Consider the following 23199-nt stretch of genomic DNA (forward strand, 5'->3'; position numbering starts at 1 on the left):
TTCTTTCCTGTTTTCAGAATCACTTTTCCAAAGTATATAGCTTATATTCTCTCCCTCACAGTTGTTTTTTTTTTTTTTTTTAAATATACAGATATATATTACCTTTTGTTAAATAAAGAAACCTTTATTTTCTTTAAGACAGACGCAATGAAGCAAATGGGAATTACTGTATGTGAAAACGGGAAGCAATTCCCAGAGCAAAAGACAAAACAGAACTATACGAATAAATGAGGTTATTGATGTGGAGTTGGAGCTTTTAACTGGGGCTCCCGGTTTAAATAGGTGGCCCAATAGACTAAGTTAAAGATTCCAAAAAGCAATGGGAAGGCTATTCTTGATAGTCGATCAATTTTACTGACGCTGTTAAAAGTTTTCTTGGGTTCTGCAGGTTTTGTTTCTGGCTTAACTTCTTTGGGCTCAATTGTTGCACTTTTAGCAATGGTTGCCAGCCCAGGGTCCCTTGCAATATTAGGGGTGTAGCTCGTAGCTGCAGCTGTGTACGTGTTATTTTTCTTAATGAGAGGATCCTTCACTTTCTTTGGCTGAAGAAAGAAGAAAATGTTTTATTCTCACTATCTTCTCAACAGATAAGATTATGAAAAAGCATCACAAAATTTTGCGATTAATTGGATCGATATCACAAATTGTAGTAAGCTGTAAGAAAGAAGTTAGTGTCTGGATACATGACCCATGCAAAATATTTAAGTGAACACGAAGACAGAAACACCCATCTGCATTACTTGTATCAGTTAGAGCAAACTAGATGGTGGGTATACTGTAATGAGGACTTATGCTGATAGCTGGGCTTGCTGATCAACAAAATTACCTTTAATGGTAGTCAGCAGTGACAAACCACTCATAATCCAATATTTCCTTCATCAACTATGCTTCTTGACCAGGACAAAAACTTTAAAAGACAGTGAATTTCTTAATGTAGCTTTCAAATATTAAGACAAATAATGTTATATGATGCATTCTAACACAGTTAATACATAAAAATAGACCTAAAAAAAGTAAATCATATGACTATGCACTGAAAGAGTGGATTATTTAATAAAATGCAAAGCTGCCACTTTCTATGCTATTTAGTAATGGTTTACACCAAAAGCATATGCAGTAAGGAATAGAAACTTAATGTTCTTGTTTGAATGCTACGATTGGATCATAATGGCTGAAATGTCATTCCACATACAGGGACTTATATAGCTATATGATTTTTTCATTCACCTACCTATATTGCTAAAGCAAGAATGTATTGAAAATCTTCTGGTGGAGAAGAACTTATTGGTGTGAAAGAATATCTAGGTTTTTGCCCTGGGTCCTTATGTTTTCTAGTATTCTACTTCTGGGATCTACTTGTAGGAAAAAAAACTGAATTTTGACATCTGGGGTTACCAGTTAGAATTCAACTGTCCTTGTTGCAGACAGTCCAGCCCCTTCCTCCAGCCACAGCACAAGGATAAACATAGAAGAGAAGTGTAGCAGGTCGTTAAGGAGTTGTAAAAAAAGCATCACTTTGCTCCAAATTCCCATGATTATGAGAAAACAACAGATAACAAAAAAAATCCCAAGAGTTTAGAAAATCTTTAGGCAGCATTTGCCACATAGGCGAATGTTATTTGTTTTATCCTTGTAGAAATAAAAAAAAAAAAAAAAAGAAGATATGGCTAAAGAGAAAATATCGACAGAATGTGATCTATTATGTCATTTCACAAGATAGCAAATACAATTCTCTGTTTTCAAGAAGAAGATGTCCCATAGAGGCAATAATTTTTAAAAGTAGTCATGGTACTTTTTATGACAGATCAACTATAGATTAATAGCTATACAGACCACCCCATAGGGAGCTTTGCTGAAAGTTGTTGTTGAAGAGGTGAACGTTTCAGGGAGCAGATACTCCTGCAGGGAATGTGAAGGGAAGCTGCAACAGCATCAAGGCAAGTGGGGAGAGGAATGTTGATGCATGGCTTGGAGCCCCACGCAGGAAGGAAATGAAGGCTGAAATGTTAAATTTCTGCTGCTTAATAATAAAAGGGGTTCACGGAATGGCTCTGGTGTAATACTCTTTATTTCGCAACAATCTTCAGCTTAGCTTGAGGCTAAGAAAAAGCTTCAAATTGTCTTAGAATATTTCTGCTGAATAGGTGGAACAAACAGGTTGAAAAAATACTCAGAAGAGAAAAAAGACAATGTCAGATTTTTTTTTTTTAATTTTTTTTTTAGTTATCTGTTTGTTCTTTTCCTCCTGAGCTGAAAGGTTGTTAACTCACTTGCTGGGTACAAAGTCAGTCCTCTTTCCTTCTCAGCTAGATACTCTCGTGAGTAGCAATAAATCCAGCAGGTGAAGAACAGCTTCACAGAAGTCTCAGAGGAGACCCTTTCTATAGATTCAAATGTCATGAGGAATCTGATCCACAGAAAGCCCTGACACCAGTCAGGGTCTTAATATTTTACGTCAAATTCAACTTTGTGAAAAAGTAACATGACAGCTAATTAGAGCTCTAAATTTTATTAGGCTGCAATGCTCTGTTCGCTGTTAGTTTGCCTTGCTTGCCTTTCCTTAAGTCTGCAGATACTGCACTCTGCCAGGTACCAGTATGTGTTTGCTGACTTGTATCAAATGACACATAAAGACCCTTAGACCTATTGAGGAATGCAAAGCCATAAATCTTCCACTATTTTAAACAGGTTTTGAATATTGTGTTTATATTGGTGTGGTACATTTCTGAAAATGTAATTTTCTTTGAAACAAATGAAATGGCTGAGTATAGCAACTACGTTACAAGGTAGGTTATAATAACAAGGTAATATTTAACATTTAAAGATTTTTGTTCTATTAATACAACCCATTTTTTACAATAGCTATCATGAAGATAGGAGAACCACAAAGAATCAAAGAAATTATTTTCAATGAAAGTATCATCAGTATCTGAAAACTCAATATTCACCACCAGTCGTGCAGCTGGAAGCTTATTTTGTTCACTCATATATTGTACAATACTTTTGTATTAGTTGTCGTGGTGCAAATATCGTAATTTTATTTCTGTTTTCTCACTGACAGAAAAAAAAAATTAAAAATTATTTATAAGCATACAGTCCTGAATTAACCACATGTATTCGCATACCAGTGAGTAACATCTGCTCCTCCAAATATTTATTCTGCTGAGTCTCTAGTCTGTGAATGTTCATAATAACCAATTAGGCAAGTTAAAATTCTCTTTCAAGATCTCTTTCAAAAAAAAAAAAAAAAGAAAAAAACCCAGCCAAAAAACCGCAACCAAATGAGCTTCCTCATGGAAGCAGCTGACATGGTAACTCATAGGAAATGGGAAACTTTCCCTTTTATCCCCTAAATGTCCTCAACAACTTCTTGATGCACCTGTGATTTACAGATCGGGTCTCATCCCAGACCAAAGAGATGTTTCTCTGTTGCATTCAGGTACAGATCAGGATTGCACACTCTCAACACAACTGTCAGTACTTCCCCCAAAACAAATCAATTTATCCTATAGACTAAGAAGTAAAAATAATATTTCTATTTTTAAAGAAATAGAGAAATGATAGGAAGCAAAAGAAAGGAAAGAAAAAGTCCTGTAGAGATTTATTTGGTCATGATCACAGAGCAGTCCTGAAGTTCGTGTTGGGGAGCAACATGCTCTGGGAACTGCCAAATACAACAGCCACAAGATATTTTTTTCTATGTTTATACTGAGGCATCCACATTTTCTCTTGCTTGAACACTAGAAAATTAATTGCTTTCCCTTATAAAAAATATGTATTTATCTCCTTCCTGCTCAGTCACACAAGTCAAAATCTCAGTACATTTTTTAATTATTAATAGCATTAAATATCACCCAGTATGTCAGAGGTAGTATTTAGGCACTCAATGTCTAAGTAATTATTGTTTATCTGTAGAAATGATGTGTGCGAACACATGAGGAAACTCTTTTGGAATAATGACTTACTATTGTAAATAATAAGAAGTCCTAGTGGGCTACAAAAACCCCATATAGCGACCAAGCATGACACAGTATGACCTGTTGGGATAGATATTAAGTGGTGTTACCTTTTCAGGAACGACACTTTTGCCATCCCATGCGTAGCCTCTCTTTGTGAAGTAGTTCACTGTTGCAAACTCAATGAGCGCAGAAAACACAAAGGCGTAGCACACCGCTATAAACCAATCCATAGCAGTGGCATAGGCCACCTTGGGGAGCGAATTCCTTGCACTGATGCTCAGAGTAGTCATGGTCAGGACAGTTGTCACTCCTGCAAAGCAAACAGTTTTAGTGTCTTTAAGTCAGTGCCTATATTTTGTGCTTCATTTCTTAGCTGTTACAATAGATAGATGGGAAAACCTTGTCTTCACCCTTAAAACTTCCCCACTTAAGTTCAGTTGCTACTCAAGAATGTTGGATTTCAAGTTCTGTGGAAGTTGCAGGATCTGCAAAACATCTTTTATACCTTTATTCTTTGATATTGTTATAGTAGAATAATATTTTTAAAGTTGGAGTGGAAATAATATTTTGAGTTGTGGAGTGGATACTACTTTATGCTTCCTTTTATTTGGAGAATCATTGCTGCTGTTCCTTATTCACGCCCTGGGAATAGTGCTACAGATGTAACAGTTTAACATTTTTAGTCCTTTCTAGCAACAGTTCGAAAATATTTAGATAGAAGACTGAAAAACCGGTTGTTTTTATTCGGCTTATTTGGTATATGTTCCTTCGAATGCATACTCAAATACTCTAAGCTTCGTGTGACACTAGATTTATTTGAATTGATGATTTCACAGATTTCTGTCCCTTTATTCACTGATGTCCTGAAAATAGCGAAGAATTTATGTAAGAACAATGATAATGTAATTTGCATTTCTGATATCAGAGCTTCTCACTGCTGATGGACCTTTTGCCTTCGCTGGCCATAGAGAGCAAGCAGGACTGTATTGAACTCACTCTGCTGCAGAGGCTTGAAAAAAAATATCTGCAAGCGCAGGCTAGACATTTACATCGAATCACATGTCCACAAGTTACCTTGACAACTGCAATGTCACGTATTGAATGAGTCTTGTGAGTTCATCTTCACTGTTAGTGAAAATGTGCAGTGGTCTAAAATAGGCCAAATAACGAACAGTGTATTTACGTGCTGGTGTAAAGAGCTTGAGTTATTAGTGCCTAATGAGGAAGCAATTTCTCTTCCCTGCGAGACAACCTAATCTTGTCTTTGACTCATTACTAGTGAGTTTGTTTCTCTTCCATAGTAGCAAAACAGGATTTATAATTTTTATTATCTGTGGTACTAAGCGAGCTAAAAGATCCAAGTTGTGCTTCTGTGTGTATATACCTTCACGCAAAATTTTCTGAAACATTGTTTCACTGCCATTAAGAAATGAAAAAGTACATAATGATACATAATGATAGAGTGAATATAAGACTATTTACTAAATAATCCTTTTGTAAAAGGAAAACTTTCAGAACTGTGTGCATTCTTGAGCCTTTGCAGATAGCAACTTGAACATTGTGCAGTATTATATATTACTCATTGTGAGACTAGGAAATATTTTTTTCCATCTAGGGACAATGAAGCATTTCAGACTGATCATCTGACATTGCTTTTTAAGTAGCATGTGCAAAAAGAGGTAAAATAGTCACAATTTCACAAGCTTTGACTACAGAGGTCCATAAAAATCACAGGTTAATTCTCAGTTAAGTTGATGATAAAAATCCAGAACTAATTTTAGATATTAATCCAAACAGTATTATGTAAATAAAATTTAATTATACTGTGGTCTAAACCATTCTTCTGTAAATGCACATCTGCATATCAACAGAAAGACTCTACTTGGTTCATGAGGTCTAAAGCCATGCAAGCTGTGATTGATTTCCAGAGGCATTGGGAAACTAAAGCACAGCTGTGAAGAGTGCCAGAAAAGGTCAATATAAATAGATCTTGTTCAACAAGAGTTTCAGAGTTTGCATTTCTCAACATCAGGCCTTGTGACTCTGACTTTGCAGTGTCCAGTATAAATGGGTAGATTCTCTTCAGCAAAGCAGGAGGGCCCACGGTGTCCTGCCCCAGCAGTGCCCTGAGGCAGGAAAACTGCCAAGTCGTGTAAAAGCCAACTCGGCTGTGTGCTCCTCCACCTCCTCCTGCCAAAGGTGTTCAGGTGTCCCGTCTGAACATCACAAAAAAGACTAGGTCACCTGGCAGAAACCACAGGTTCTATTTTCCTTAACTGAAGAGTTGTTACATCTTCTTTTTGTTTGTTGTTTCTTTTGGTTTTTTTTTTTCTTTTTTAAATATGTTTGTTTTTTAATTATGTACTTGACTTAATATCTCCAAAGAAAATGCTACGTGGTTTTTTTTTTTTTTTTTTCTAATTTTAAGATAAACATTTGCAATCTGTGCTTAAAACACTAGGGACCAACTGTGTAAACTTAGAGTCCTTCAGATTGCTTTCCTACTATGTTTGTTGAGTGCACCTATTCATCACAGTAAGCACAATAAATTGTCACTAATTTCAACAGGACACCTTTAGCAGCAGCCTGCAAAAGGGATTGATGGAAAAGATTTGTTAGATAAGAAATTTCGAGGGGCCTAAGGATGTCAAATGACCAACACCCATTGATTAAAGCCTTTCTGACAATCCCCACCATAAATGTCATGGCCATTGTCAGAAATGTTTTATTCATGTACTTACTGTTTTGAACAAGTTGAACTGTAATAGATTGCGTAAGATCCTTTCAGGTCTCTTTTGACAATCAGCTACATCGTCGCAATGAAACATGTACTGCACTAGGTCCAGGCTCATGCTGTTCTCCAAGAGCATGTTATGCATAACTAATTTTACCATAAAATTTCTTAAACCTATTTGGCTTATGATTGCCAAGCAGTTTCTAGGTCTTGCTTACCAAATACAGTTCTTGCTGGAACGGATTCTCTATTAAGCCAGAAAGACACCTGGGACAGTATCACTGTCATGATGCATGGCAGATAAGTCTGGATGACAAAGTAACCAATCTTTCTCTTCAAATGAAAATGTGTAGTCATAACAACATATTCCCCTAAAACCAAGAAAAATAAGAACATTAAAGATTTTATAAATATACAAATTAGAGGGCTTTATAGGAACTTTTTTCATTATATTCACTCCCATTGTGTAGAAAAAAAAAAAAAAAAGTCCTCAGATCAAATTGGGTCAGCTCTGAATAAAGCATTTAATAAAGCAGGTGCTGAAGTTTCCACTAATAATAAAAGCTAGACAGTTCTGGGAAATGCTAATTAAATTTACATCTTTTCATCTCTGAGTAGTGAATGAAAGTCTGCATTAACTGTTTAGGCCTCTTGTGAAAGGTCTTATTCCATTAGAAGATGGAAATCCACCATAATATATGCGTGTAAACATCATATAAAGACTAAATCAAGACAGGCACTCACAAGTGTTTCAGTTGGGCCAGGTTTAAGGTGTAAGCGTTGATGTCAGTGTATCTCCATTACCACTGTCTGTGCTCTATGTGCTCTGAAGATTAAGTGGCCCTGTTCTGCTAATTCAGTACCTTACTAAATGATTATTCTCTCCTGAAGTAAATGGACAATGCAGGAATAACACAGAATATTTTCATTGGCACTAACTTTTTGGGTGCTACAAAAACATATGAGGTGGGTATTCTAGTTGCAATTGAAAGGAATCTTAAGTATTTATATAACTTTATAAACATTTACATCGTTGAAAATGGATTTTGAAAAACATTATGTTCTCAAGAGATTTGAAAACCTATTGTTGTGATTTTTTTTTTTTGGAGTAGATTGATTCTTCTTATTACGCAATAAGCATCTTAGGAGAGAAACAGGTAGACATGTAACTGAATGCAAACCTCTGTCTAGATTGGAGATGACACATGAAATTACTGTTATTCTATTTTAACATGTAGGCAGTAGGAAAGAGAAATTTGCTCTTGTACAGAAAAAGCTTAAATTGGATTGAAAAACTATGTCTAGACATTGACTGCTTATGCACCGAGCATGTCAAATGCCCTTTTCTTTAATTCAGAGTCTAGAAGAACATTCGTTTGAACAATCTTGCTCAATGTATAACCCTGAGGAAAGCTTATAAATAAGATGTGACAATACTCTTGATATGTTTCAATATAAAAGACAGCAGCAAAGGAGGGAAAGAGAATCAATTATAAATTAAGAGGTAAAGCAAAGGATATACAAGAAAATTTTCTTCAAAAATAGGACTGGAAGAAGTAGAATAGGGGGCATTATTACTTGAATTTTGCCCACCTTTAACTTTCACTGAAACAATCTTCTTCTCCTCTGTACCAGAGATTATGATCTTATGAAAGGTGCCAGCCTTGGTTAGAAGAGCCAATAATTTAATTTTATCTACTAAAATATGACGTGGGAAGCTATTTTAATGCAATCAGATATAGAATGCTCACACCTCTTTATGTCAGAATTAATTCAGTGATTGTAGATGGCAAGCTAAGAATACAGAGTGAACACACCACTGTACTCTGAAGCTTTATTTAGCTGCTTAAATTATCAAAGTATTTTTAACCTCCGGAAAATGAGAACAAGATTCAAAGAATAAAGGCAATTAAAAAGACAGGGATTACTCTCATCTGTTAAGTATTGCAGCAGGTCTGAGCTAGAAGTCAGTTAAAGGTAATGCCAGGAGTAGTGAAACAGGCAAAGCACAGGCCTAGAATAATGCCTGCGGTTCAGTTACAAGGCAAAACCATGTTTTTAAGTCTCCAGAGTACCAATGGATTGCATCACTTGTAAGAAGACAGTAGATCTTTGAGATTTATTTAAATAACTGCAGGACATGAAAGTACTCCAGTTATTTACTGAGTCTTCAGCTTCCCACATTTTATGGCTTTCTTTAATTGAAAAGCATAGCCACATTCATGACAGCTGCTGACCACTGTCTAACTTCCCAGCAATTCCTCTGTAATTCTGTTTTTAAAGGTTTGTAATTCAGCCATAAAATTCCTTACAAGCTAAAATTTCAAATAGCTTTTGAACAAAATATTTCCTATATTCATAGTGTCTGATTACTAGGCTTTCATAAGTTGTAGCACAAGCTGTAGCTTATGCATCTTACTTTCTCTTATCTCTTATTCTCTTGTCCAAAGAAATTAGAAAGAAGGGTATTTCTTTTTAGCATCCTTGGAATTCCTAAAGTGTTCTACAAAAATCTATGCTGAGCAGATAAATTTGTTTTTTATTTTATTTATTTGATGAAGTTTAAATTAGTTTATATGTATTACCCAATATGAAGCATTTAAAAATGGTCACACAACTCCATCTTAATGTTTTGAGTGATTGTCCACATTTGTGTACTTCCAGTGCTCTGGAAGAGTTTGTACCTGTGCTCAACACTTCTGTAGCTGCCATTTTTAACCAGCCTTTAATTATACAGTACATCACAATCATTGAGTCAAATGCTCAGGTGGTGTAAACTAACCTGTGTCCTTAGAAGAAAATAGTTGATAATTCAATAAAGTTACAGCGAACTTAATAGTCAAGTGTTCTGTAAACTATTTGTAATAAACCCAGTTTATCAGGTGAGCACCTAAAGTTAATGTGCATCACAGTCCCTGCCTCAAACCTTATGTCTGGTGAGTTTTAGCTGTAATAATACTTCTTCTATCACTGTAGGTAGAAAGTAAGGCTTTTCTTGCCTTTGATTTAAAACAAATTAATTCTCATTTACTATTTATGCTATATAACCCAATAAAAAACACTTTTAAGAACAGTATCCTCTCAGCAGATTAATAGAATGTGAGGAAAAAGTGCACCATCGTGAGTATAAATTCTGATGATTCTCAGTGCAAAGCAGTGTTTTCAAGGTGGCAAAATAATTCTATGTAAATAGAAACTCGCACAAGCCCTTTAAGCATCTGTTAAGTTCCTTGCAAAAAAAAGATCGTTTTAAACTCTTTCTGAGTCAATATGAGTCAGTAGTTGGAGAGTGACAGGAATTTTACATACAAGTAAAAAATGGATGACTCCGCTTAAGTAAAAAGCATCAACAGTATTTATTATTTCATTTTCTGAATATTTTTTAAGCCTATAGTACTTGCACATTGCATTGCCAGCAATATGAATAACTATGCTATAAAAAGTTCTAGTCTTTCAAGATTATCTTGTCATTAAAAAAAGAGTATTTTTAGTTATCTTGTTCTAGATCCAGGTATAAGGATAGCAGATGGTCTACTAACAAAGAAAGAAATTAAAGAAAAAAAAAAAAGGACCTTACAGATTCACCAAATCATTTAGTAGTTTTGAAAATGCTTAGAGTAACCCAATTACACCCAAATTCTTGGAAAATACATGTCTGGAATTCCAGACAACTATAAATATCATCTTAAAATTGCCCAAGATGATGTAGATTCCTCTAATGATCTACAGAATCAGCTGCACGAGAGCTTCATTTTCTTGCCTAACAAAGGTGCTGAGAACTCTTAAGTGAAGATTGTCTTCCATTCCTTTTGTCTTTTTGTCAGACGAGTCATCATCCACAACTCTGAAAGTAGGGAGGGATTTCATAATTTTCATTACATGTGTCATATCTTAAAACAGAGATGATCAGAGGACAAAGACATGCTGGAGGATTCTGTTGAGACTAGCTGCCTGCCTACCTGAATGCAGAGAAAAGTGATTATTAACTACTTCTGATCCCCATTATTTTGGGTAAGGCAAAGCATTTGTCTTTCCAAAGGAAATCAAGAATTTTGTTTCCTTGAGACATTGAATTTACAGGCAATGAATGTGTTTCTTCCACAACTGTGTATTCTTATCAGGTAGTAACTAAAGAGGATTGCAAGTTTGATATTAAAAAGGTTCTTTAATGGGCTTATTTTTAGTTTTGATAACCATTGTATTTAGTTCTTTGTAATGTTTTAAACAAAAAATTTTTTGTAATGTCTGCATCTAGACAATAGCATCTTTATCTTAGCAAATATTAATTAGACTTTATTTAACTATAAGTAGGCATGGTAAAGAATTTCTTAAGGTAGAGAAAGGAGGCAGAATTCAAACCTATGAACTATCATGGGCAAAACTATTTTTTTTGTTTCTTCATGGAAATGTATGAAGAATTTTTATGCTGCTTGTATTTGCCTTTAGTTCTGTTTAAAAATTTATTATCTGCCTTTCTTAACAATTTATAGGATGCTTCTCACATTACTGCCTAATTCCTCTGAGCTATATATAATATTATCTATTTGTTCTAGATACGCTCCCAAGCTTATGAGTCTCTTGTGATTATCCTGCCACCCTTACAATGCATCCAGCCAGCAGAGAATTGGCAATGAATGCAAAAGGGCAGGCACACAGGTTGCCGACGTCTCTCCGAGTGAGTAGCTTCAGAACAGAAAGAGCAAAGAGCTCGAGAACCTTGCAGTTCCTTACAAATCTTACTGACTTCCCAGCAAAGGGCAGCTGGGGTGAATTACTGGCTCCAAAAGTCAATGGCGATGTTTCTAGCTGTGGGCAAGCCAGCAGTTCTCCCCTTTTCTTTTTACTTGTCCGATGCATGACTCTGTGTTCAATAATGGAAGCAGTGAGTCTATGGGACAGTTGTGTTGATGTTGTTCTTATGCAAAATCCTTATTATTGCCATCCCACTTCTTTTATGATTCCATGAACACAAACTTCCAAGCAGTAACCTGAATATTGGTCCACTAGAAACTTTCATCTGTGAGAAGTTTTCTTGGCTTAGTATAGCATATTTTGGCAAGCTAAATAAACAATTCAGACACAAATTAGGCTTCACGTTAAATTGACTCACTTTTCCTTTAACATTCATTAACTTTGTGAATGACACACTAGAAAGTTTGGTTTATGCAGGTATAAGTGTACTTCTCTAGTTCAGTCACAACATCAGGTGCATTCAAAGCAATACAACTACTTCTCCTAATGCAGTGCTGCTTTTGGTCCATTGAACAGTCAATCTAGTCAACGTTTTGAGCTCTTGTTCATGCCCGGTGCTCAGTTTATTACTGTGTTTAGGTCTTTGTGCCCCTTCCAAAATATTAAAAAAAGGAAAAAAAAAAAAAACCAACGAAGTTTTTTAGCCAGTTTCAGCGTTATGGGTATATAATAGTATAAATGTCAATTATGTTTCTGTATCTCATCAATAGTTTTGGCGTTTTAGCTGGTACTAGCATTAAGACACCCAAATCCTGTTTGGATGTTCCAGACAGTTTTTGATTTGATGGCATATTTTTTTCACTCTATAAATTTCTCTTTGAGAAACTATATGCTTGCTTTTAGCAACTTCTTCACTGCCTCCAGGAATATGATCTTTGAGGATTCATATACTATTATTTTTTTTGAGCTTATATTGTAAACAGATAATACGATAAGGATATGAGGAGTTCTTCTTTATAATATAAATCACTGTTTTTTTCTGGCTAGATCTGTCACTATAGGCAGATTTCTAATTGTGCAAATATTTTAACCACCAGTTGAAGTAGGAAAATAATCCCAGGATATGTTCTCTTTTCAGAGTCATTTTTTCCTAATCCAAAGCTCATGTATTGCAGTTTACCTCTCTCACTCTTTGGTGTTTGTATTTTTTCTCCTGCTTTAAGTTATATTTCGGCAGTTAAATATGACCCTTCCCAAAAAACCTTTTTCACAGACCTGTACTGGACTGAACAATTCCAGAGTCCACAGTTTGTCCAAGCAGATCATATTGGTTCAATCGAGAGCCGTCTTCAGCCACAACTACTGACCTTGCTGGTTCCCGTGTCCATTCATACACAACCTCTGCTCTGGTATAAGCATCTAATTTAAAAGAAATACATTGCATTTCAGCTTTGCACCTCTATTGCGTATGGCTTTATAAGGACAATGTTTTGAGCAGTAATTTGAATATTAAAGTCTCTTCAATTATCTGTAGTGACCCACAACTAGCTTACTGGAACTTTTTATCTATGGGAAATATAACTGATTTTGTAGGTCTATCCATATGATGATTAGCTAAATATTTGCTGTAGGGCTGCATTAAGGTCCTCAATGGCATGAAAATCTTTATCTCCCTTACATCGTTCCTACCTATGTAAAATCTGAATAACCAGAAGCAATAGTGAGATGTGGAATTTCATGGGCATGCCAGGACTCCAGCTCTTTTTCTAACTTTTAACTACTGTCAAGAAAGACGAGCCCTAGTCTTTTCAATTAGTCATAGTGTGGTGGTGTCTGAGCCACTGTAAGAAAATAAGTCCTCCTCAGACTGGCTTCAGTGATCTCATCATCGGCCTGGCTAGAGTTCTCCATTTGATGTTATTCCCCCCTCACAGTGTAACAGGTATAGCAGACATTTCTGAGGTTGCCTAGGCTTGAGTGAGTTTAAATCACAATTAATCCATTTTTTTACTTTGGTTATTTCTGGGAAATTCTCACACTCAGGTTCACATTCATTTCAGTATTGAACAAAGCGAACGAAAAATACTGTGGATTCTTCAAACCTGAGTAGTCTAGTATGTTACATGGATAGTTCAGTAGCATACTACATATGCCATCCAGGTGTTTTGTGCTGTTATTAGTATGTTGTTTATGTTATTTCAGGAATCAAACGATATATAAATATTTTTAATTTTAGTCCCATTGTAAAATTCTTCTGTGATTTTGTATAGTCTGAAGTCTGACAGCTCTCAGTCTGAGCAGTTAGGGTGGGAGTAAGTTGTCTGCATAGAAGCATCTAGTGTCATTCTTCACACCTAAGAGTATCCAAGACACGTATGGGACCAAATGTGTGATGAGAACCTACATAAAGCTTGCACCCACCTAAGGCAGCTGGAAGCCAGATGGGATGTCTTAGGGCATCTAAAATGACACTAGACTCCTACCTACAGGGTGAGATTTTCCCAATTTTCAGGACTGGTAGGCAGGAAAGGAAAAGGAGGAATCTGAATCACTTGACCTCATTTGTGAGTTAGTAATTTTATCTTATCAATGTAAGAGGTAACAGTTAGTAATTGAAGAGGTGGTGTTGGATGGAGTGTGCTGGTAAGTTAATTGCATGGCATTTGATCTTGCATTATTGATGCAGAAGGGTGCTTTTGCCATCAGACTTCATATTCCCCAAACACTGTAACACGTACATAGCTTTCTGGAATCGATGGTAAATGCAAATTTATATCTTAATAATTCTGACCTTAAAAATAATGGCCACAGTAAGTACAAGAATTTCCTTGCTAATCTAGTCACATAAAGAGTGGCAATAATAATATTATTTTTCAAGCACTTCACTTGTTCTAGAGCATGAGAGTAGTTTGGAAGAGAGAGGACTGATTTCCTGAGCTGCTGAGAACCACTGGATTCAGTTAGAGGAAGGGAGTACACTCATCAGTACTGGAAATGAGCTCGCCCTGCCCTGTAACTGCCAGATTCGGTGCTCTATTTAGCTTCCATCCTCAGCTTCCAATTCAGATATTGCATAAGTAGCAACTGAATTCCCCATGCCGTGTTTGCAGTAAAACCCTGTTACAGAAGGAACTCCTCCCTGTGAGGATCCCAGATTAGAAGCTCACCTGAATTTAGTAGGGGAATGCAAAGTTTCCCTGAGAAATCCTTGATTTTGTCTCATGGCCCTTCCCAGCATTTGGAGCTAATTGTTTTGCTAGGTCCTGTTTAGGACAGCTAGCACAGTAGCCAGTCAGTGTTCAAAACAAAAAATTCCGGAGAATGGCCTGTAAAACATGACAGACTGTGCCTGCACTCATATCGTGTCTCACTTTAGTGTAATAAATGATCTTTCAATCAGAAATACCAGGGTTTTTTTTATTGTTCAGTTAAAATAGTTATGTATAGTATGATACAAAAGATACGCAGATACACTTGCATGTCTTTTTGCTATCTTGTTTTTACATTGTTATGTGGTTCTGAAGTTGTATTCCAATCCATATTTATCTATCCCTTTTAATTCATACTTTCTGCATCTCTTAATCATTTAATCTAGGCAAGATCTTTAGTAATCTGGAAAGCCATGCACTTTGTGAACCAAGAATGTACTAATCTGGGACACGGTGGCCAGAAGGAACTCATTGTAGGGAAAAAGAAAGGGAACTGTTGTTCAGACTAGGCAGTGTCTGGTGTTTAGGCTGTGCATAGGTGTCTTAACAAGCCTGTTAAAATTCAGTCTAGTAGTTCACATTTGTTCAAAAACTGTTGATGGTTTAACTTTGCATTAGCAGGTTGTATGCAGGATTAGCCATCTTCCCACCTCCCTGATCCAACATGCAGTCTGCAAAAACACTTAAATGTGCATTTCAAAAGAAATTCAGTCCTGTGGCCACTCCTGATCTAACTGGGATCTCAGGTGCACAGATCTCCTGTTATTATTCAAGAACCCACTGCAGCTATTTGCCCTATTATTAGCTAGAGTAAGGCTTCCCCCCAACCCTCTTCTGTTTCACAGGAGATTTGGAGAGATTTATTGGAAGTGCTATAAGAAAACTTAACATTCAAGGAGTAAACTATTCATGTCAGTTATACTCCAAGTTTGTATGAGCTTTTTGTTCTCTAAATCTTATCTAGGAGGCAAGTAGCTCTTTAAAGACAAAAGATCAGTCCTTTCTCATGGTAAACACAGAGCTATGCAGCCCAAAGTAAATTATCGCCCTGTCTGGTAACATGTGAAGAATGAATTGGTTGTTCTGTTTGTTGACTTCTAAAATAGATCAAGCAACTAAGTACCCATTATCAGTGAAACGACCCATTTCTACTACAAAAAAATAGCCATTGAGGAAACAATTTGTACACTATTACATCTTCCACACCTTTTGTCTTCCTTGTTTGTGTTGAACCAACCAGAGTAAAAGAGCTCTTCACTGTTGTGTTTTGTTTTTTGTTTTTTGTTTTTTTTTTTTTTTAACTTGAAGAGTTGAAGGGCGCCTATATTTAATTTTTAAAAATAGTAAGTTTAGTTAAGCTTGAAAATATCAGTGTCAGGTTGGTTTTTATTCAAATTAAAGTTTTGGGGGAAATTCTTAACTTACAGTTATTACACTGATTTCAGTTACATTAAATTTTGTCCAGTATGTTCGCTAATCTAAGGTTACAAATGCTTCAAGTATAGGACTCTGTGGAGAACTGTGAGATTTTTCACATCCACAAATGTTGCATGATTGTAACATAAATACTTTATAGTCTTAGGAAAAATTTTGTTCTAAATGTGCCAAGACTATGGTAGGGGAATTGTTTTCACCTAAACCAATTCACTTATCCATGGTCTGTATTACTTTTCTCTAAAATTGGTTTGGGGTCTTAACAAAATAAAGCAACTATAACACTATCAACATTTTCTATGTGACAAACTACTTTTCTAGATTTTTAGAGCACTGTCATTTTTCGCTTTTGTGGATATCTAGGCATGACACTGGGAGGATATTTAAGAGACATGGAAGAGGTTCATTATTTTAAACATAAATATATATAAGAATAAAAATACAACCCTGCAAAAAAAGTGAAAAATACACAAGATTAAAACCTTGAGGTTTTCTCAGTTGCAAAATACTTTGGTAAAGTGGCCTAAATAGGGAGAAACCTCAATTTAAAATAAACTTACAGCTTCCAAATTTCAAGGGGCAAGCATGTGCATCCATAGGAAAGTCTTCTAAATGCATTGGACATTCTGCTCTCACAGTCAATCTATAATGGATTAACGAGCAAAAGGACACATTTATTCTAGTTACATAGAAATAGCAAATAGACTTCTATTAAGATACATAAAATAAGTATAGTACAATATCTTTTATGTGATCAATTAACAGCTAGAATGGGACCTGAATTGTCTGGCTGGGGGTACTGACAGGCACAGCAGTGTGACTGGCTCTGCCGCTCTACCATGTTTCGCTGTACAGCAGAGACATGCTCAGTCTTCTAACTTGGCATGAGGATTAAAATCTATTGGAAACTGAAATTGCTTCCTTGCTGCTATCATTAAATTGGCCCACTCTGGATGCCCAGACATTTGCTGAAATAATTTCATTGCTATCAGCTTGGGTCCAAACGTGTTTCTCAATAAAAGAGATTAAATAAACTAGAAACAATCACATACCACACATGAGCAAGGAAAGAACAATAATACTTGAATACTAGGTAGAAGATTGCATTAAAGCACTTGCAAAGATGAGCAAATAGAAATGGTTATGGTCAAAAAAAGAGACGTATGTGAACAATGTGCTGCCAAGATAGTGTTCTTGTGGATTAAATCCCTAACAGCCAAGCATTTACGAAGACAAGAAAAATTGACCTGGACTTGTATAACTACCAGCCAAGCAGATTCTACTATAGGCTAGGCAGTCCCAAAAGATGTTGCAGAATAAATTGAACATATTTGACAGGCTCCCAAAAGCCTGGAGACTTTGTTTTCTCCAAACGCTTGTACTGCTTTTGAAAACAACTTTAAAAGAAAGCTCAGTATTCACCTATGTACTAAGCTATCCGTCTTGAATTTGCATCCACAGAATCACTTCATATCTTGTTTGATTCCATGGGAGACATAAATGGGGCACGCGTAGCTCTGTAGGGACAACATACTATTTTTTCATTGTTTAATTTGCAGTCTTTTAATGCAGAATGTTTCCATGACTCTGTATCGTTGTTATTTCAAAAGGATTTATTTCACTCCTCTGTTGACAACTGGATAGCTAAAGTTCAGTTATCCATGAAGAGAATAACATATTTCCAGTAAGAGTTGTGCCAGCACAAAAATATTTTTTTCTTTTTTCTCCTAACTTTCCAAATGCTTTAGTTAATTGTTTTTCATGTTATGAATGGAATAAAAAATGTCTATTTTTAAACTGTCATGCTCTGTATTCCCAAGCATGACAAATATGAAGAATGGGTAATGAATTCTGTGTGCATCTGCTAGTTCTTAGAATCTGCTTTCTATAAGATTCAAAGATTAAAGACACTTGTACACAATCTAGTAGTCTAGAATATGTTAAATTCTCAGGCTTTATTATACTTTGCTGATAAGGTTTTCCATCAGCAACCCCAAATTAAGGTCCTCTGCAAACTGATTAATTCCTAATACGTTTTTAAAATCAAGCATTAAGACATATCCAGGGAGTGTAAAGGTAGTAGCTCAGCAGGAAAGGAAAAAAACAACCAACACTGCAAATGTCATAGTTTGTCCATCATTCCGTGGTCTATTGTGAAAATAATTACTAAGCAGGCATCAAATTATGCTTAAAAAGGATTCTGTTTCCTTTTTGAAAAATATGATGCTTTAATAAGATAAATTATCCACCTAAATGAAGGATATAATATTTTAGGGCTCACCTCATTGTGTATAGCAATGTCCCATCCTCTGTAATTCGTAATAGTTTATTTGGCATCGTCATGTTATGAGCCACTGACTTCTTTCCATTGTGGAAAAAGGTATCGGGTGTCCAAATTTTGCTGGCCATTAAATTATTTAACCGGAGAACAGTCATAGGTCCTTTGAATTTTAATCTCTCATCTTTCCAGCTTTGGCGGAAAAATACATCTATAGTGTATTCCTACATCAATTCAGAAAAAAAAGGAAACACGTATATGCCATATGTTGCAATATGAGAACTTGAAAAGTATAATCTTATCATTCCATAGAAGCAAAATGACTATTAATGAAATTAGTAATTATCAGAGCGATTGTTCTCTGTATTACTTACATTCGACCTGAAGCTGGTTATTAAACAGTTATAATATCATTACTATGTTCAACAGAATAAATGTTAGGGAGAATAGTATATAAAAAGTTAGGTAATAATTTGAGCTATATATAGTATATATATATAGTGGAAACAAAATAAGGCAAGGACAGCTTTGTACCGAAAATCATAGTTCAGTTATACTGGGCCAATGGGGAAGAGAAGCAGTGCCTGAGCCCATGTACGTGGCGAGAATCAAAATAACCAACACTCACTGCGAAATGAAAGAATTTATTTGTTACAAAGCAACAGGAACAAAGTTAAGAGGGAGAAGGTGAAATTAGGAAAAATATATTGAAGCGTTATACAAAAACCATAGATGTATGTAGGGCAGAAATGTGAAAAACTGCTGTTAGATGCAGTATACGATAATATTTTTGGAGGGAAAAATTCCACTCTGATATAAAAGTTCAGTATGGTTTTATCTTGCTCCTTCTATTATTTATTGCTATGATACTGTGATAAACAACAAAAGTAGCTATCCAAACAGTGTTCAAAGTTACCCTGAATGATTATCTTTTGGCTGAGAAGCTCAACCTTTGCTGAGATCTCCTGACAATGGAGATGGCAAATCCTGAAATAAAGGGAATTCCTGTGTGTGAAGGCACACACAGCTATAAAGAAAAGAGCTGCCCCAAGGAATGTGTGAGTAAAGAGAAACATTCTGGATCGAGTATGCAGAATCTCACTGTGGCAGACTCCCTGAGACTTGATTTTATTTTTTTTTTAACAAATGGCAATGCTCCGTACAACGTTAGCAGTTGTGAGCTGTTTATTCCTTGGGCAACTATCAGCATGTAGAATGGTGATTCGTACCGGTGGTGTGTTTTTCATGGTTTTAGGGAATGAAATGCCTAAATAAATTTCTTGTCGGCATGGAAATGTTATAGTTCCATGGGGTGGTCTTACTTTGGGTTTGTTTGGGGTTTGGTTTTGGTTGTGGTTTTTTTGTGGGTTTGGGATTTTTTTTGTTTTCGAATTTACAACCCAGATCTGTGAATCATTTTGGTGCTTACTTAATTGTGTTTCTGTTTTTTTAATCACGTGCTCAGTGAGCTGCTGAAGCCTGGATTTGTTCAGCTCCAGTGACAGCAGTTGTGCACTTATTGCCAATTACTTGCTTCAGAATTTTGCTGGGTTGGGGCCTTAGGTTGAACTGTGTGCAAAGTCTTGTCCCAGGTGTGCAGCAGAGTAGAAGAGAAGGAGGTTTAAAACGCAGTAGATAGCATTAAAATACTGTATTTCCTCCATGTTTTACTAACTCCAAAAAAAATTTCCTCCTACACACATGGGAAAGGTAAAGGACATGCCCAGAAGGTGACATCATTTCAGTGTGCATGTAAGCCATTCCCTTTTTATCTCTTTCAGCTGTAAAGAAGGAGGTGAGTGGGAGGTGGTACAGGTTGAGAGAAGGGAGTCTGGTTCTTCGCTTTATATGAACACAAGGTTCTTATGCTGGAAAAGAATAAGGAGTCAGTCTGAGAGATTTGATAAGGTACCTGACAGCATAAGACAAAACTCAATTGAAAAGTAGCTGACAAGCATAGGCTGAATCTTTCTCTATCCCAGGCTGTTGCACCATATAGGATGAATTCATTTTGGCTGAGGTTTCTCAGCTCCTTAGCTTTCACTACCCACTTTAACATGTACAATATTTCTCCTCAAATGAATCCTGACAGACAGCTGATCTTTAAGATCAAGTCATCAGATAGTCTGATTAGGGTTTTCTTCTGCAGGAGGGTTCCATGCAGAACAAGGGAACAGAAGGATTTTCTCCAAACCACGTACTACAACAGTGGTCTATGTGCAAACATACGTGCGAGTTGAAATTTGGAATAAATTCTCCATAGTGGAGACTCTTCATTCCTTAGTGTGCAGGTAAAGAAAGAAGATTTTTGTCTGCACTTTGGCAGGAAGTTGTATGGCATTGAATATTTAGAACACTTTAACTTAAATGTTTTCTTATTTACTCATCTGATATCTCTCCCTGGAGACTTTATTCACCAGACGAGGTGCTGTACAGGAAGGTAGTAAGATAGAAATTTATTCTGGAAGAACATAAAATACAGAAGCAGAGAGAATGAAGGTTTACTAGAAAAAACAATTCTGTCTTTATGAAAAAAACTTAATTTTAAAATGCTTCTTATTCCAGGTAACATACATCAAAAATTTCACAAAAATGACAGTCATGTGAGAATAGCCAGTTATCTGTTGATTAGTTCAATCCACCGTCTGAGAGACTGATGAGTCTTTCTGCCTAAGATCCTGTAAAGTTCTTCCAAAAAAGAATATTTTTATTTTAAAAAGTGCTTTTTTCCAGTGCAACTTTATTCACAAGTTTAAGAACAAGCCAAGATACTCTCTTTATAGAATAACAGGTTATGTCTATGCTGCTCTTAAAAGAGTGTATTGAGAGTGGGTAGGAACACCATGTACTCCCTGATATATCAACCTACTATGTATATAACTGCCTCATTGGAATCCTGCAAACAGATGGTCTAGGTATGCTGATGTCTCACTGTGGCTGGAGTTTCATAACATATGGTGTCAGCTGGAATAGCTCATTGCCAGTTCCCAGTCCTGGGCTCAGACAGCAGCGTATCATTCCCTCCGTGTGCCTGTACAGCTGCTTGGGAGGTCTCCCTGTGACCAAATCCCACAATCCAGTCTACACTTACTGGAAATTTGCTCACTGGAGCAGATCTGGGGTAGCCCTCGAATGATGGGGTCTGCAACCAACCTGTAGTATGTACAGAGGACTTCACACTAAACGTACATTGAAAGTAATATAAAGTAATATGAACTCTTTCTGTCTCTGATTTCACACTTACTTCCTTAAGCAAAAGCGTTAGCATGAGTAGGCTGCACACACGTTACTTTTTTAGGGGAGGTGAGTAGGAGTTTTACACTAAATACTTTGCTGTAATTCCTTAGTTTTCAAAACATATGAACACCTGTCTCTGTGTTTCTTGGTCACACACTTTATTAAGAGAATGATTAATTCTTTCTCCTGCTTAACTTAAGTGAAAATCAGGAAGCAATGTGGTAAGGATTTCTAATTATTTTTGAGATTTTCTTTTGTAGGTACTGATTGCTATATGCTTATGCTATAAAAATTCAGCTATACTGAATTATAGCTGAAGTCAATAATTTTTTTCAAATATACCTGTTCCTAATTCTGAAAGTAGATTATTTTTGGCTTCAGTATTTTATTCTTCCTTAAAATCTAAATCCTATGCAAATATCTGTTTGTCCTAAGAATGTCATTAGCTTTACCTTCTACTTAATAATTAAATCACCTGAAACTACAAATTATAAGTAGATGCTGAAGTCCAAACAATGTATAGTCCCAGGTAATTCAGCAGGCCTATCAGTTACTCTAAACTTATGTCTACATGTAGGAAAGCGTCCATATCCATTTGTTTATTAGATCACCATTCATTATTGGAGTTTTCTAGTAAATCTGACTCAACAGAGCAAACAATAGCTTAGCCAGCTGACTTATAGAAAGCAACTCTAATAAATATTAATAGAAAGCATACATTCACCTGCATATATCTATTGCTCTTTTTTTGTTCACCTCCCACGAGCATCTTTGTCCAGCCTGATCCTTTAAATTATGTTAATTTTCAGGAAATTAACAAGAGACCTGTCCCAAGAAGACAGGTCTCTACAAAAATGAAGCAACCTCAGATCACTTACAAACTGCAGCTGCTACAGTTTTAGTTCAAAGACTATTAAATTAAAAAAATATATATTTTAGTCACATGACTGTGTTTGAAGTTTTCAGTTTGTCCAGTGGTGATCGGTTACCTATTTTGAGACAGAAATGGGAAAGCAAGATAAAGTGTATTGCTGCACAAATTGCCAGAACACAAATAGCAGATGTCTCCGGTTTCTACCAATTTTTAATCCAAGGAATTTCCCCTCTTTCAATATGTAATTTAGAGCAATAAGTAGACACCGTAATTTCACAAGATTATCACAGAACAAAAAGCTAGAAGTCATTGAATGCACTTTTTTTTTTTAATTCTTCTTCGTGGTATATATAGTACTTAGACATACTGTATATCTGTGCTGAGGAGACAAGTCACCAGTCTTTTTCCCTGGATTACCCTTCTGTTGTAGGTCTTCTCAGCAGAATGACTGGTCAAAAAGACTGTGCTGCCCAAGCTGTTCTTTCTCATTTAAATATCATGCCTCAGTTGCAATTACAAATTTGACTGTAGGTTTATAAATGTTATTTTCCAAACACTCAGGAAGATGCTGTCCTTGCATAAAGTTCATTTAGGAAAATATACTACCTTGTAAAAGTTACTTTCTCAGTTATTCCATACCTTAACATTGCTTTGAGTAGTCAGAAACTTGTAATAACCTGATATTTAAGGCCTGTCTACAGTTTTAGTTTGAATTAGGTAACTGTCAATTTTGTAATAAGAAATAGAATGTGTTTCCTCTCCTGTGATAATTTTTTCTTTTT

The 23199-nt window shown here is 35.9% G+C and overlaps 1 protein-coding gene across 1 annotated transcript in view; it reads right to left on the bottom strand.

Annotated features, from left to right (window-relative positions):
• Positions 1-233: 233 nt before the first annotated feature.
• The window catches only part of GABRA1 (gamma-aminobutyric acid type A receptor subunit alpha1), a 40752-nt gene continuing 17786 nt past the window's right edge, over positions 234-23199 (bottom strand). The window contains exons 5-10 of the mRNA XM_074155741.1: positions 18310-18530; positions 16589-16671; positions 12661-12804; positions 6912-7064; positions 4067-4269; positions 234-542 (exon numbers count right to left, since the gene is read on the bottom strand). Of these exons, the coding sequence (XP_074011842.1) occupies positions 234-542; positions 4067-4269; positions 6912-7064; positions 12661-12804; positions 16589-16671; positions 18310-18530 (1113 nt within the window). The remainder of the gene's footprint in view (positions 543-4066; positions 4270-6911; positions 7065-12660; positions 12805-16588; positions 16672-18309; positions 18531-23199) is intronic.

This window comes from Numenius arquata, chromosome 11 (genome assembly GCF_964106895.1).
Source record: "Numenius arquata chromosome 11, bNumArq3.hap1.1, whole genome shotgun sequence".
NCBI classification, from domain to species: domain Eukaryota; kingdom Metazoa; phylum Chordata; class Aves; order Charadriiformes; family Scolopacidae; genus Numenius; species Numenius arquata.